At 21.1% G+C, this 15,799-nt stretch overlaps 1 protein-coding gene across 1 annotated transcript; it reads right to left on the bottom strand.

Annotated features, from left to right (window-relative positions):
* Window positions 1-5,904: 5,904 nt before the first annotated feature.
* Window positions 5,905-7,801, bottom strand: RpS17 (ribosomal protein S17). The gene is made up of 3 exons (XM_011504047.1): window positions 7,721-7,801; window positions 7,331-7,482; window positions 5,905-6,213 (listed from the first exon to the last, which is right to left on the bottom strand). The coding sequence occupies exons 1-3, from the start codon at window positions 7,721-7,723 to the stop codon at window positions 5,976-5,978; spliced, it is 393 nt and encodes a 130-aa protein (XP_011502349.1). The 5' UTR covers window positions 7,724-7,801; the 3' UTR covers window positions 5,905-5,975.
* Between the last annotated feature and the right edge of the window lie 7,998 nt (window positions 7,802-15,799).

Here is a 15,799-nt window from a genome sequence, read left to right as displayed (position 1 = left end):
TTTTTCTCATAAATATAATGTTGAATTCTTCTCTTTTTTATTTTGTTTATATACATATCGCCTTTATTTCATTATGCTATTATTATTATATATTTATATACATTTATAGTATATATTAAAAATCCCCGTATTCTGTAACTTAATTAAATTAAATTTGCAATTATATTATTTGAATAAACTTCATATAGCACGTGTCGTTCAATATTTAATCAAGCATGGAATAACCAGACAAATGAAAGAACAATTAGAGCAGTCGAGTAAAAGCATTTAATTATTTCCGATCTTATTCACTACGAGTTTTTCTTTTTCCTATACGATGCCATTAGACAGTTTAGTAAGCTTTTCTACTAAAGAAAACATATTATATTCTTTGTAGATAATATTATAGTAAATAATAATGAATTAATTCAACTTTGTTAGTAATAATGTATGCAAGTATACTTTACAAAATAAGAAATTGAAAAGAAAACATAGTCTATTTTCATTTAATATATAAGGCTTAATAATACTGATATAGTGTAGTAAATAGTATATTATTATAGTACCTTAATTATATAAATATTAAAATTTCTAATTTATCTATAGTAAACATTTTTCAAATAAATTTTATAATAAACATATATAATAGTTAAATCACTTTTTAGAATAGCATTGTAAAATTATAAAAAAAATAAAAATTATAAAACATATTTTTAAATACATTTATGATTAAATTGCATTTCAGACTTTTTTGAATGTAGAATGTATTATAATTTAATACTTTAACATGAAAAACTATTTGATTTATATTTACTTCAAAACAAAGTAAAAAAATTAACATTTAAAATAATAAGATTATCTAATAATTTCAAGCAATATATATTTATAATTTTAATAATAGCATAACTAATTTATAGAATAAATTATATAATGGAAAGTAATAATCAATTTACAAATTGATTTTGTACGTTCAAAACGAAACAGTGTAAATTAGAGAAGAAGAGTAATTAAAGATATTGCTATATCTATTGCATGGTAAATTTTATAAAGAATTTGTTTAAAGTTTCTTAATTTAATTTGAATTGCAAGGATATAGTTTTCTAATATTAATAATATTATTGTCACATTGTCATACGTATGTATGACGATATTTCTGACTACCATTGAACATAACATAGTAGTAAAGAAAAATCTATAAAGATAATAATATAGATTCGGTTATAAATGAATTCATTTATTGAAACCTCTCTCTCTCTCCCTCTCTCTCAGATTGACTATTTCTTCTTATACGTATATTAAATGGAACTTCTAAAGTAATACAAACAATTATATTATGTTGTTTCTTGTTTAAGGAACTATACAAAAATTATTATTATTTAAAATATACTTACATATGTGTTTACTTATTAAATTATACCATTCGTTATAAGTTCTCTTTATTTCTATTCGTTCTTAACTACCATTTCGGAATAACTTAGATGTAAACAATAAAAATGGTACATTTCCGACTAAAAATAGTATACTAACTCCTATATGATAACTGAATTTCCATATGTTATAAATAATTTTTAAGATAAATATTTTGGTTTACTATAAATATTATATTATTATTCAAGTTACAAATTAGCTATAATTTGTAAGCAACGTTCACTGCTTAATAAATTATAAAAATCGCGAAAATAAATAAAAACTGTAAACAATTTAATAAATAACGAAATGGTTTCATTCTATTTACGAGTAATATATACTAGTATTACTATATAGTGTAGTATACTATATTATATAGTATATAGTATAGTAATATATAGTCGTATAGTAATATATAATAAATTTTATTTTAACTCTAAATAAATAGTTTTAAATATAGAAAATATAGATAGTTAAGTAAACTGTTATATTACTATAATGTAACAATAAATGTACTTTAATAAATAAATATTCTTATAAATTATAAAATATTCAATTAACACAGAATATATATGTAGTAAATAAACTATATAGATAATAATTTATAATAATAATTTTTACAAATTATATTAAATATAGTCTAAGCACTAACTTAAAATCTTATAAGTAAGCAATTTTTGTTATATTAAGAAAGTTATCAATACAAGTACGATTAGTCGTACTCGCCATCAATTCTTATAACACAAATACATGTAACATATCAAACTTGGTGTCTTCTTTGTTTACACATGCCGAAAGATTAAAAATTAAGGATTAGCCAACCCATTCTTTCATAACTTTTAATTAGCAACTTGTTCACTTCTATATAATCAATATTCACGTACTACCATTTACTATACAATGCACATGCATCCATTTAATACACCCATACATACGTACATATTCTACTCAGCCAAATCTTAGCATCTTCTTCTTAGACAAATATATAAAATGCATATATAAACATAATATATACAATACAAATTATAATAATAAATACATACAAAATACAATACAAATTATAATAATAAATACATACAAAATACAATACATACAACCAGGTTAAAATAAAAATTTGACATACTTTTGATATTTTATGAAAAAAAAATAATTTTAAATTTGATTAAATAAAATTAAATTGAAAAAAATTAATTTATTAAACAATCTAAAAATTAAATAAAATCATTTAATTAAAATGTCTTTTTAAAAATAATTAAAAATCAATGTATACAACATTGGTAATTTATACATTTAATCTGAATACATTTTTGTAACCTGTAATAATGTGACACTATGACAAACTATTAAAATTTTAATATAATCTTTGGTTCCATTTCTGATTTCCTTATTTCTCATTTCTCACAAAAACAATGCATCATCTTTCGCTTACTTTCTTCAACCTAATTATATTAGTTAACAAACTAGATTTGCTTTCTTAACTTTTTATTTGATTGCGTTTTTTGAAAAAATTATAAATTTTTATACCTTTCTATATTTAATTATATTATATTACTTGATATATTAAATATTATGTTTGTCAAGTATATAATTTCATTCCTAAATAATTTCGGTTAGCTTCGTAGTTCTTTAATTTTGTTATTTATTGACGATTTAAAAATACCACTGAAAGCTAAATTATTGTTCATGTTGCATCTATTACATAAACTATAGTAAACTTTACTTGTTACGGATTTAAAAGTTGTAAGTCGAAAGTGGGAGAGGTAATTAAAAAGTTGAAAGTCGAAAGTGGGAAAGGTATGAACGCGCAATTCAGTTATTTAAACAAAACAACAGCAACGAACGTTCCAGGCTATGGCCTGTTGACGTCACGACCAATATCGTCATGGCAACAAACACCGACGTTAAGGAATAGTGCGACATATTTAAGGGCTGTGCTTCATGCGCAGCGATTCGGTCTTGCCTCTGTCTAGTAACAATTACACCACAGTCATTATAACAAACACACACATTCATCTTCAAGCTTTTTTCTACAGTTATCACTCACTGTAGCGGTATACATACGTAATAATCAATCAAATAAATAATCTAAGAAAGAGATAGTGACGCTATATTCTAAAATTTATTAAACTAAACTCAAATTAATAACGCATTAGTGCTAAGATAAAACAACAGTGAAATCATAAAATTCATATTATATATGCTCACGGATTAAACCGATGCATACTACGAAGCAGCTCGCGGATTAGACCGACGCATACAAGCGGCGCCACCAACGTCGGCGTTTTTAATTTAACGTATTTAAGATAGCACCTACTCATTATACAACGAAAACGATATACACTCATCAAACTTGCCAAAAAAAAATAAACTTCATATATTTAATAAAAAGAAAAGACAATAAACACTACAAGTAGTCTTGAATAATTGCATTGTCCCTTCCACTTGCCAGCAATACCTCCACCCAACATCTAAAGGAGGTTTTAAGTCTGATCCCAGACATTACTCATATATATTTATTTCTCTTGAACTATTATTAAACTAGGTCATATTAAAATCTAAATAAATACTATATATTATTTATATCGAGTTAATAAGAGACAATTTGTAGACAAAAGGTAAAACTAAAAAAATAATAATATTCATATCCTCACCAACAGTGAATCCATAATAATATAATTAGCATATCTACTTACAGTAAGCCGTATGCTAAATTAAATTTTTAAATAAAATGAACAATTTTAAGCACAATATTTGAAGGGATATAAGCTGGAACCTAGAGCTAAGGTTCTGAATAGAGTTTTGAAAAACGTTAAAAAATTTCATCTTAGTTTGAATAGGAGATTATCTTAAAAAATTATCAAAAGTAATAGCAATATATAACAGTATAATATAGTGTATAAAATATCTCATGAGGCATTATGGATGTTTGTATTTTAAAATAATAAGTTAATCTATATTACAATGCGACAGACACTTTTGTGTATATATTATCCAACAAAACGTTTTTAATATAAATGATCTACATCAAACAAGACAAAACTAACTTTCCATTCTAAATGCAATAATAATAAATAAATAGTACTATTGAGTTATGAATACATAATAACGAGTATGAGCTCCTAATTTAATATTGGTATCATTGCAATCAGATTAACGAGCCATTGAATATTTTAATTATTTTATAAAAAGAATATGCACAAAAAAGAAAAAAAACTTATTTCAAGATTCAAATATGTGATCGTGAAAGCGTGTTGTAAAGAATCGTATATTATAAAAAGAACAATGACAGAGTAGTAAAACTCTAAATCTTTTTATTATAATTACGAATAAATATTAGAGTAGCGAACATACAATGGGCCTGACATTTCCGTAATCCATAAATGTGGTGGTAATAAATGTTTTTTGGATACGAAAAGAATAAATATAAATTATCTACTCATTTGTTTGTAAGGGTTAAATCATGAGGTATTTAACTATTAAATTGCAGTATCAATATCAGTCAGATATTTTTTTTTAATCTTCCTGATTAGTTACATTATTCAATGAGCTAAAAGTTTCTTTCTTTTTTAATTACTGTTATTTATATGATCTTAATTAATACCATAAAGTCATCAGGACATTTTATATAAATTTTGTTCGCTACTTATTAGATTTAATTACGCCGGTTTACACTGAAGCCTAAGTTGAGTATTGTAAATTAACTGTTTTGATTTTGTATGACTGATTTAAATTTTCTTTAATGCAAATGTATAATCAATGGACATTTATCTAAATTAAAAAAAGGAAGAAAAAAAGTTATTATCCGTAAAGATAAAAAGTAAAAGAAAATAGAATGTTATAAATTATGTATAATGAATTTATTTCAAAATAAAAAACTAAATCAGAAAGAACGTATTCAAATAAATTATACATTTTAATTTTCTTAAAATTCATATTAAGAGTACATAGTTGATTTATTAAAAATAATCTAGAAAACAAATTGATATTTATACATTCCCATTATAAGATATATATTGTAAAAATATATTATGTATTTAATAATTATTTAACATCTTACTGCTTACTAATTTTAATGATTCCACATTATTTAGGGATTAAAATAACTAGTTTTAAATCAATTGATTTTTTATCTTTACTTATTATTAATTATTTTTAATTTTTAATTTCTCTTTATCAATGATTTTTGGGAAATGAGGAAAAATTTCAATGGCTGATTTACTTTAAAGGAAATGTCGACTAAATATTTAGACACATTTCATTGACAGACTGAAGCTTTGTCAAGAAATTGTATATTATTTGTGAAAACTTAATAAAAATTTAAGTTAAATCTTTCGAATATCACTATAACCTTATCAATCTAAATTTAAACTAATTTGAAAACATAAACATATTAATTTTCTATCTGAATTGCTAAACATAGTTAGATAAAAAAAATGAATTATTTTTACAATACTCTATACTCTAAAATATTAAAAATTAAGAATTTTCAATGTCACAATAAAACAGTTAATAACAAAATAATTTCCATTTGATATCTTTATTTGAAATGTAATAAAGACAATATATTTTTAATGTGTACACAAGTTTTATTAAGCACGTCTAAATCCATGTGGTGTGGGTGGAGTGATTTGAAGTCCTGGAATATTAGTAAATTCCAACATCTTTAACATTTCTTTTGTTTCTTGATCAACTTCTATAATATCATGCTCTAAAGCAGAAACCTCAGGCACATAATTATCCCTTCGTTCTCGTTCTTCTTCTTGTAATTTTATAGAGATTCCACGTACTTGACTATGGCGAAGTCTCTTCATAAGAAGAGTAACAAATCTGAAGTATGATTTATTACATTTTTAATATATATCTCTAAAGTAATATTTCAATTTAATATAGTTCAATAACATTTATTTATATAAACAGGTGTAAATTCTAACTAAAATAGATGTAATTAACTTATAAACTTATATATCATTTAGTAACAATTTAAAATACACAATTTTTAATTTTTGAAAATCTTAAAATTCTAGATAAAACACAAAAACTAAACTTTTATTTTCTAACATTATTGTATCTACAACAAAAACAAAATAACTTTTATTATATATAACACTAAATAACTATTCTATAAAATATCTTTTCATGTAACTTTTTTGATTACTAAATTAAAATGATAAATAATCATTATTTTGAATATAAATTTAATGATATAAAGGTAGATGATATGTACACAAATGATATAAAGTACTTTTACCATGCATTTGACAAATACAAATTTTTTAATCTACAAGGCAGTAATTATATGTTATTGTATAACATGTTTCATTATAATTAATAAGTTACATCATATCTTTATTCACGAATATCAGTTAATGTATATAAATTAAAAAATCTTAAGTATCTTTATTCATCATATATATACAACATGTATTATTATAAAAATTATATTTTGAATATTATTTATATTTACAATGAACAAATGTTTTAACCTTAATTTTGATTAAATACTTGTATTTAAATTATACTATATAATTAATTTTATTATTTTAGAATTAAGAAAATTTTTTATTTACTATAATCTGCAAATTATTATAAAATAGTTTTAAACATAAAAGTAATATATTTGAAATTATAACATTTAATTACCGACATATTTTTTATAATCATATATTTAATATGTAGTAACGATAAAACATTTAAAAATAAATTTTTTTCGTAATCACTTTTTAAATATTATATCAATTTAATATAAAACTTGTTATAATGTTAAATATTCTTCAACAATACTTGTAATTAATGAACAAACATGCAATAATGAAAATACAAAAAATTAAAACTATAAAATACACATACGATTAAAACGACAATGAAAAACTTTTTTTCAATTTAACAATATTAAAAATTTTTAATTTTATATAATATATAAAATATAGCATTAATTTATACATACCCAGCAATTTTATTTTTCAATGGCTTGCTTGGAATTATAGCTATTTCTTCGCATAACCTCTTATTTGTATGAAAATCAAGAGTTAATCTCATATAATATTTTTCAATAATAAGTCGTGCAGCTTTCTTAACAGTCTTCGTTCTAACGCGACCCTACAAAAATATATATAACATTAATTATACGAAATTCTCATAACTTTATTATAAAAGTAATACGTAATAAAAATATCAAGGTTAATTCTCATTTATCATTAAAAAAAGTCATTAATAATAAATGAATCTTATAAACAAATATATTACTTATGATTTTAATTTCTATTACGAAATAATGAAAGAAAGATTATATCAATTTTATTGGATTACAATAAACATATCATGAATCTGAACATACCATTTTTATTGTACACTAGAATAGAACAAAAAAAGTTAACTTAAAGTTTGGCTATCGGAGGGTAAAGATCAGGGAATACAGACAGCCATGGAAGTGTAATATAAATATAGATTCCGCATATGTTCAGTTGATTGGTTATAATTTATACACTCATTTTAAATTTTTATGGAAAGAAAATAAATTCTATACGAATAACAAAAATTAACTAAATGAACTTATAAAAAAAACATAAAATCAAAACGGTTATAATAATTCTTAATACTTGCATATTGATTATTGTTATTAATTTAAATATAAATATTTTCATTAATTCAATTTTGTTATTATATAACATCTATGAGTCAAAAAACATATTATTCAAATATTCATTGCAAATTTTTAAAAAATGTATTATAATTATTTAATTTTTAAAAAATTTTATTATAATTTTGTATTCTATAATTAACTATATGATAATTTAACATATCTTAAAATACAAACTCTTATAGCCCAATATAATTAATATAATTATATTTAGTATATAATAATTAGATTATATAATAATTATACAATAATTAGCCCATAATAATTAATGATCATTCATATATATAGTAGGGATTTTTATAAGAATAAACAAAAAAAAATAAATAAGTGTCAAAATAAAGTCGACATTAATATACAATTTTAAAAAGGAAACTCTTTATTTTTTATTCAACGAATATATATAAATTAATTAGTTGAGCTATTAAAAACAATACATGTAAAAAATATTTGGTCAAAATATTATTAAATATATAATTTTTTGTTTATTTTAACAATATTCCATTATGTCACATTAAGTGAATATATTGAATTTGTAAGCATTTATTTCATTGTCTATACAAATAGTTATAAAATCTATTCTTTTCTCCCTCTTTCTGTCCTAATAATATGAATTTAAATAAGAATGGAAAATGATATATTACAGTTTATTTAATGTTATTTTAAAGTACCTTATCAGTCTTATTCTAAATATTATATACAATAAAATTAAAAATAACAAAAATACTTTATTCAGTGTAAATTCATATAAAAATAAATGATTATTTTATTATAAATTTTTTTAAAAAATTCAATAATTGCATAAACTATATTCAATGTATCATAAAGGTTTTTATTTTATTAAGAATGTTGACTACCAAGTGGACTCAACCATAATCACAAGACCAATCCACATTCTACCAGCTCTGCCAGTTCCCATCGAAGACACGAATTTTAATCATCAATGACTTGATGATGGCGGGCAGAATGTTACGGATTACAGCAATTTTACGCGGTAAACGAAGTGGGAGAGGTAAAAACACCTGTGTTTAGTTAGAAACATTTACGCGCCGAGTCATAAACACAATTCTGCGAAATCAGAAAACCTCACTACGCAAAATATTCGAATATTACATTACAATTCCGACTAACAAGGGCCGACGAACTCTCCAAGGCTAGACTCTTGTGTCGTCACTCTAACAATCAGCATGATAAGAGTGATCCAGTAATCACTGGAATCGCAAGCCTGTACTAGGATATTTAAGGAGACGCGCTTGACACCCTCGCCCTCTTACCAGTTCAATCAAGCACTCATCAAGATCGGATCGCCATTGTACAGATCGACTCCAGCTCAACGGAAGCCAAACTCACTCGGCCTACCAACGCTGCAGAGATCGTCTCCAGCTCAACGGAAGCCAAGCTCACTCCGCCTACCAACGCTGCTACAGAGATCGATTCCAATACGTACGTAACGCTATTACACGTGTCCATACGTACTATCAATGCCACTGAGATCGACCTCAACACACGTATCAATATTCAACATTATCAATATTCTATCAGTATTTCAAATAATATTTAGACACCTTTTTAATTTTTAAATAATTTTCATTACGGATTCTACATCGGTCTATCCACATTTGTCACTTAAGGCATTACTAGCAGTTTACATGTAAGCATCTCAATCTTATAAACTGATTATTCTAATGAAAAAATGTTTTTATATGTTTAGTTACTTTTAATGCATAGATTGCTATTGTAAATCATAGTTCTTTATATATTCAAAATTAATATCCTATGACTTTTTGGCTTTACTTGAAGTAATGAAAAAGACCTAATCAACATTTTATTATTAAAATTTGATTGTTTTAATAATGAAATTTAAAAAGTTGAATTAAAACACTTATATAATAAACATTTTTTATTTTATGAGTTCCTTAATGTTATTTTTCTGTTATAATTTTTTATTTATTCAGCAGATATAATATCGATGTATACTATTACTAACAGATTTTCAGGTATAGACCAAGATTATTTATGTTACTTTCCTAATCTGTATCCATCTATTTCAATTATTAAAAATTATTTATGAAATTTATAGATTATCTACATTATATTTAAAAAAAAAATGCATTTTTGTTTTTATTTATAAAATAATAATTTTATAATCTTCTAAAATAATAATCTTATTAAATCAATGAAAAGTTTTACTGTAGATATTCAAAATAGTAAACTTAACTTATATAAGTGTTTTATTGAACTTCTTAACATGGATTGTGTCAATTTTATAATTCAGTTTCGTAAGATATATAAAATGAATATCATCAAAATAAAATGAAATAACGTTTTTAATTTTTCGATTCTCAAAAAAGTATAATTATTATATAAATTCAATTTCTTTAGAATTATTTTCACAATTAATTTAAAATTACGAACGTAACTGTATTATGAAATGGACTCTTAACCATGTAATTGTCGTATATTTAAAAAATATTAAAAATTGAAACTGCTTAAAACGACACTGATGGCAGTACTAGTTCGGTTATTTTAAGAAATACACAAAGTTTATAAGTTAGGTTTTAATTCTAATATTAATAATTGAAGGTTCATGTGTAAAGTACAATGTCATTTTATTCACTCAAAATTTTATGTTTGTAATATATGTTTTAGATTTTCAAACAACAATTATATAATTATACAAAATTAAAATGTAACTGCCAAAGAATTTTTAACTTTTACAAGTGGTAGAAACTTATTTAACCGTGCCTATTTGTGTAATACATTATGCAAAAGAAATGAAATTACCAATGTACAAATAATAAAGCAATTCGTCATAATATTGATAATTAAAAATTGTTTGACTAGATTAAGTTTTTACATAAAGTATCTTAAACATTTTAAACTAATAGCATACAAATATGTAAAAAAAAATATATTTTACATTCAAAGGTAAATATGTGGAAAAGAATTCTATTGGCAGGTAAAAAATAAATTAATAGAAAATCCAAAACGTGCTGTATAAAAATATAATTTCTTTCTACTAATAATCATTAAAAAAATTAATTCAATATTGTTCTATACATTAAATCAATTCATTCACATTTGTTAATTATTAAATAATTTGTCCTATTTCATTTCTTTTTTGTGTTTTACACTTTTTACTTTTTAAATAAATTGTGTTATTGTAATTTATTATTGCGTTTTTATATACTTATTAAAATCAAAATATATGTAAAATATTTTTTATATAATATATTACTTGTACAAGAAATATATAAATTAAAACATCAAGAAAAGAAAACAAATTTATTTTCGTACCTTTTTACAAAAAATATATTACCTATATTATGTGTATATTAAAGTAAAATATATTTTTGAATTGTTAAAAGTATGTTTGATTAAATTTCTTAAAGACATTTTTTTTTATATATTTAATGCGGTTTCAGTGTGAATTAAATTTTAAGTTTTAAGTTGTACATAATGATTGATTAATTTTTCACAAAAAAATGATATTGTAACAATTATTATTCATATTATTTATAAAAAGAATTGTATTTTTTTATGTAATAAATATAGAATACAAATAATTTTTATCTTATTTATATAAGACTATTTATAATGTTATCATTTATAAATATAATTATATTTTATATGAAATTAATTGTGTTATAAAAGTATTTTTGTTAGCAACTAATATAAAATTCTAATATTAATTTTTGATATATTTTTTATTTTATTAAAAATAATTTTCAAAAATAAAATGATTTAGTACTATTTATAACATATTAAATCTTTATAAATAGATTTGAGATTAATTAAAAGAAATAAATAGAAATCATTAAATATTAATTTTTAAAAATATCTGATAAAAAATTATTAAACAATATATCTAAAGTAACCAGTTTTAAACATAAATTTGTTAATTGAATCACAAATCGAAATAGAATTGCAATTTTTATGGGCATGAATTAAACCACATACTTTAAAATATACTATATATAAAAATAATTATTAGATTATATATAAATTTAATTATTAAATTACATTACGAAAAATTAATCTTAAATTAGCGTATTTAATCAATTTTATTTTAATAATACAAGGAGCACGCTCATTTATAAGATTTGCTATTAACGATGTTGTATATAAAAATATGTTATTTATTTGTCAATTAGAAATGAAATTTATAATACATATTTACTCATTTTCTTATGAATGTGAATTACATCTTAGTGGAAATATTAATTAAAATAAATAAATAGAAATCATTAAATATTAATTTTTAAAAATAGAAAATATAAAGTTAAAATAAATTTTTTTTATATAGAACAAACAATTATGTTTATTATACAAGAAATAATACATAAATCAAATATTATCACTAAATAATACCTGAAATATACCTTTTCTTTTTATTTTTCATATTTTAATTTTAATTTACTAGAAAACTATTAAAATTTGAAATAATGTGCTTTCTAAATTTTTATTTTTAAAAATGTTAAATTATTAAAATAGTTCGTCAGCTGTAACTTGATTTTTATAATATAAATTTTTTTCTGAAATGCTAGTATGATATAATACAGCTTATAATGTTATTAAATTTACACTTTAATAGTTATACTATAAAAATTGTTTATTTTTTTAGCAAAATTATAAGAGAAAGGTTAAATTTTTAATTACATCTTTTAAATTCGAAACATTTATCGGCCTTTATAATAATTTTTTGTTGAAAAACGCGTATTTTAAATTAATGGAGCTTGTAAATATATATGGCTCAATTATAGTTATTGTACACCAACGCTGCTATATAGAGGTTTTTATATATTTTCAATATTGCATTGTATAAATACATATTCTATTATTGATTGATTAATAACTACTATAGTATTCTAGATAAATTGAACCTTTGATATTGTCGGTAAAACAATAACTATTTTCTATACATATTAATAGAAAAAATATATGTCGAATTTAAAATTTATGTCAAATATAAAAATAAGGTCAAAAATAAAAAAAAATAAAAATTTAAATTAGCTTAATATATATTTGTTAATGCATTCAAAACATTTGTAAACAATTTCATAAGTGAAATATAATTGAATAATTCTTTAGATAGTTCAATTTTAGATCTACAATTTGTAAATGGAGAAATGACGTGAATGATACCTACAGAATATAGCATTTCAAAAATCGGAACCAACACCCTTAACTTCTATACAAAAGTCAGTATTAAAAAATAATATTTATTATTTTATAATAATATAAAGAATAATTTATATAATATAAAGAATAATATAACAATAAAAGAATAATTTAATAGTTATCATTAACCAATTCAAGAATATAGATCTGTATTATATTAAATATTACATTAAGTATTAAAGGAGTGAAAAAGCATAGTCCATTTACTAATAATCAGCTTAGTTGTATATATTTAAGTCAATATATATTTATAAGATTATATTCATCTTAGCTATTACAATTTTTACCTTTGTTTGAATATCTAAAAGATTTTTATAAACACAACATTAGTTAAAAATAAAGAGATTGCTTGAAATTAGTACAATTTTATGCTTACAATTTAATATCAACAAACTGTCTTTCCTCTAATTGTTAACACAATAATTATAAAATTCTTTAACACTCACAAATTCAGAATTTAGAATTTCTTACGTTTTTTTCATAAAATTTGTGAAATAATGTAAATGAAAGTGAGATTCTTAACAACCTTTTTAGTTTAATTAATAAAATTAATTTAATTATTAAAATATCTTTTCGTATTGCTAATAAAAATATTCAATATTTATAATTTTAATTTTGACGGAAAGCATTTTTTCAAGCTTAAATAAATTATTTCAATTAATTTTGAATTTTTAAAAGTATGAACAAATATATTAAGAAAGTTAAAATATTGTCTGTAAGTATTATTGTTATAAACTTGGATGCAATTCGAAGCTCGTCTAGTTGATATAGCAAATTTATGAATTTTTTTTCAAGGAGTTTTTTCGCATCAGTGAATTTATCGTGAAGCATTCATTATGCATTACATTGCTTAAAAACTAATGTTTTCTGCTAAATTGTAACTAAGCTTATGGTATTAAGTTATAATATATATAAACCTCATATAAATGAGCATTTTATAATTTTACCAATTAGGATATAAAATTGTAATAATTTAAAAATATTTTTAATAATATTTTAAAAATAATTATTATACATATTAAAAATTTACAAATAAATTTTGAACTATTATTTTAGAAATAATATTATAGAGGCTGTAAAGAAATGTAGATACAAACAATTGTATATATTGTCAGCTAACATTAAATTAAAAATATTGAACACTTATAAATATGAAAATGTAAACAGACACCTTAATTTATTTAAATAGTGCAAAAACAAAAAATCAATTCTTAAATGTTTCAAAGTATTCTATTCAATGCATAATTAAAAAAGTAAATGATTTAAACACTTTTCAGAACAACTATATTACAAAACGGATTTTTATAAATAACGCAATCAACATATTAAGAAGTTATAGATTTAATGTAACGCGTATCAATATAACTATATAAAATGTATATTAAATAATAATAAGTAATATAAAGCTGTGATGTAAAAATTACATTAAAAATAAATACGTTATAACTGAAAATCTTTTTTCTAGTTTTTCAAATAAATAATTACTACAAACATTGGTATAATAAATAATAATAAAACAATAATAAAAATAATTTTAAAACATAAAAATTAAGAATTAAAAGAAACTTATTAATAAGTTGTTATTCAAGATTAAGTTTTGTGTATGTTAATGGTACCTCCAGCATGAAAAATTATAATTAAACTCTATTCGTTTTAAATATATTTTATGGAAAAAAATGAAATAATGACACTAATATAATTTGAATAGTAAATCGTTCATAAAATACGAAGGCTTTTTATACCATATAGATAAAAAAATCATATACAAACAAAAATAAAAGAAAATCAATAAGTAATAATTTATTCGTTTATTTAACATTTTTAGTTTATAAATGTTCATGTGAAATTCAACTTTCTATTTACATTATAGTTAATTACAAGAAACAGTGCTGCTAAATAATGCTTTATTTTAATATATAATATAAATTTGATTTATTCATCTTCCCTGTTATAAATGAAAAAAAATAGAAATATTAATTATTATAAAATAAATAAGATTTTTATTTAAACAATACCATAAAAATTCCATAATTCATGATTCCTTAAGTGTATTGATAATTATAGTAGTATTGAAAATTCTTTATTTTGTATGATACGAAAATTAAATAAATATCTCTAACAAAATTTTTATAGCAAATAACATAATACTATAATATTTGAAAGAATGTAATTTTGAAGATTTAATATTTCAAACAAAATATAATTTCTCATATATAATACAATATATAATAAAATAAATATTTTATATTGTTAATATAAAATACAAAATTCAAAAGAAATGTTATGGAATATAAATAAAGGTACAGCAGACAAAATTGTAAGTATATAGAACTATTACAATTATAATTATAACTGAAATGTAAATGAGAATGTTTCTCCAAAGATGAATATAATACAACAGTATCTAAAATTTTGAAAAAATATTGTCAACGAAATTAAAAAATTTTAATATATAATAATGAATTATTTAAGTAAAAATTAAAATTAATTCAATATTTAATAAATTCATCAATACATGTAGCTTAATTAGAAGATAATTCTATAATAATAGATAATTTTTTAATCGATTTTCTAAAAAAATTGATAATCAGATATCAA

The sequence above is a fragment of the Ceratosolen solmsi genome, unplaced genomic scaffold, assembly GCF_000503995.2.
Source record: "Ceratosolen solmsi marchali unplaced genomic scaffold, CerSol_1.0 scaffold26, whole genome shotgun sequence".
Classification (NCBI taxonomy): domain Eukaryota; kingdom Metazoa; phylum Arthropoda; class Insecta; order Hymenoptera; family Agaonidae; genus Ceratosolen; species Ceratosolen solmsi.
Note: the sequence above shows the minus strand (reverse complement) of the source record. Positions and strands in the feature narration are given on the sequence as shown.

What these genes read in the sequence shown, in the direction of transcription:
- RpS17 (XM_011504047.1), bottom strand. An exon ending in TTGAAAAATAAAATTGCTGG is followed by an intron (nt 6,214 to 7,330) that starts GTATGTATAAAT and finishes ATCATACTTCAG; the next exon opens with ATTTGTTACTCTTCTTATGA.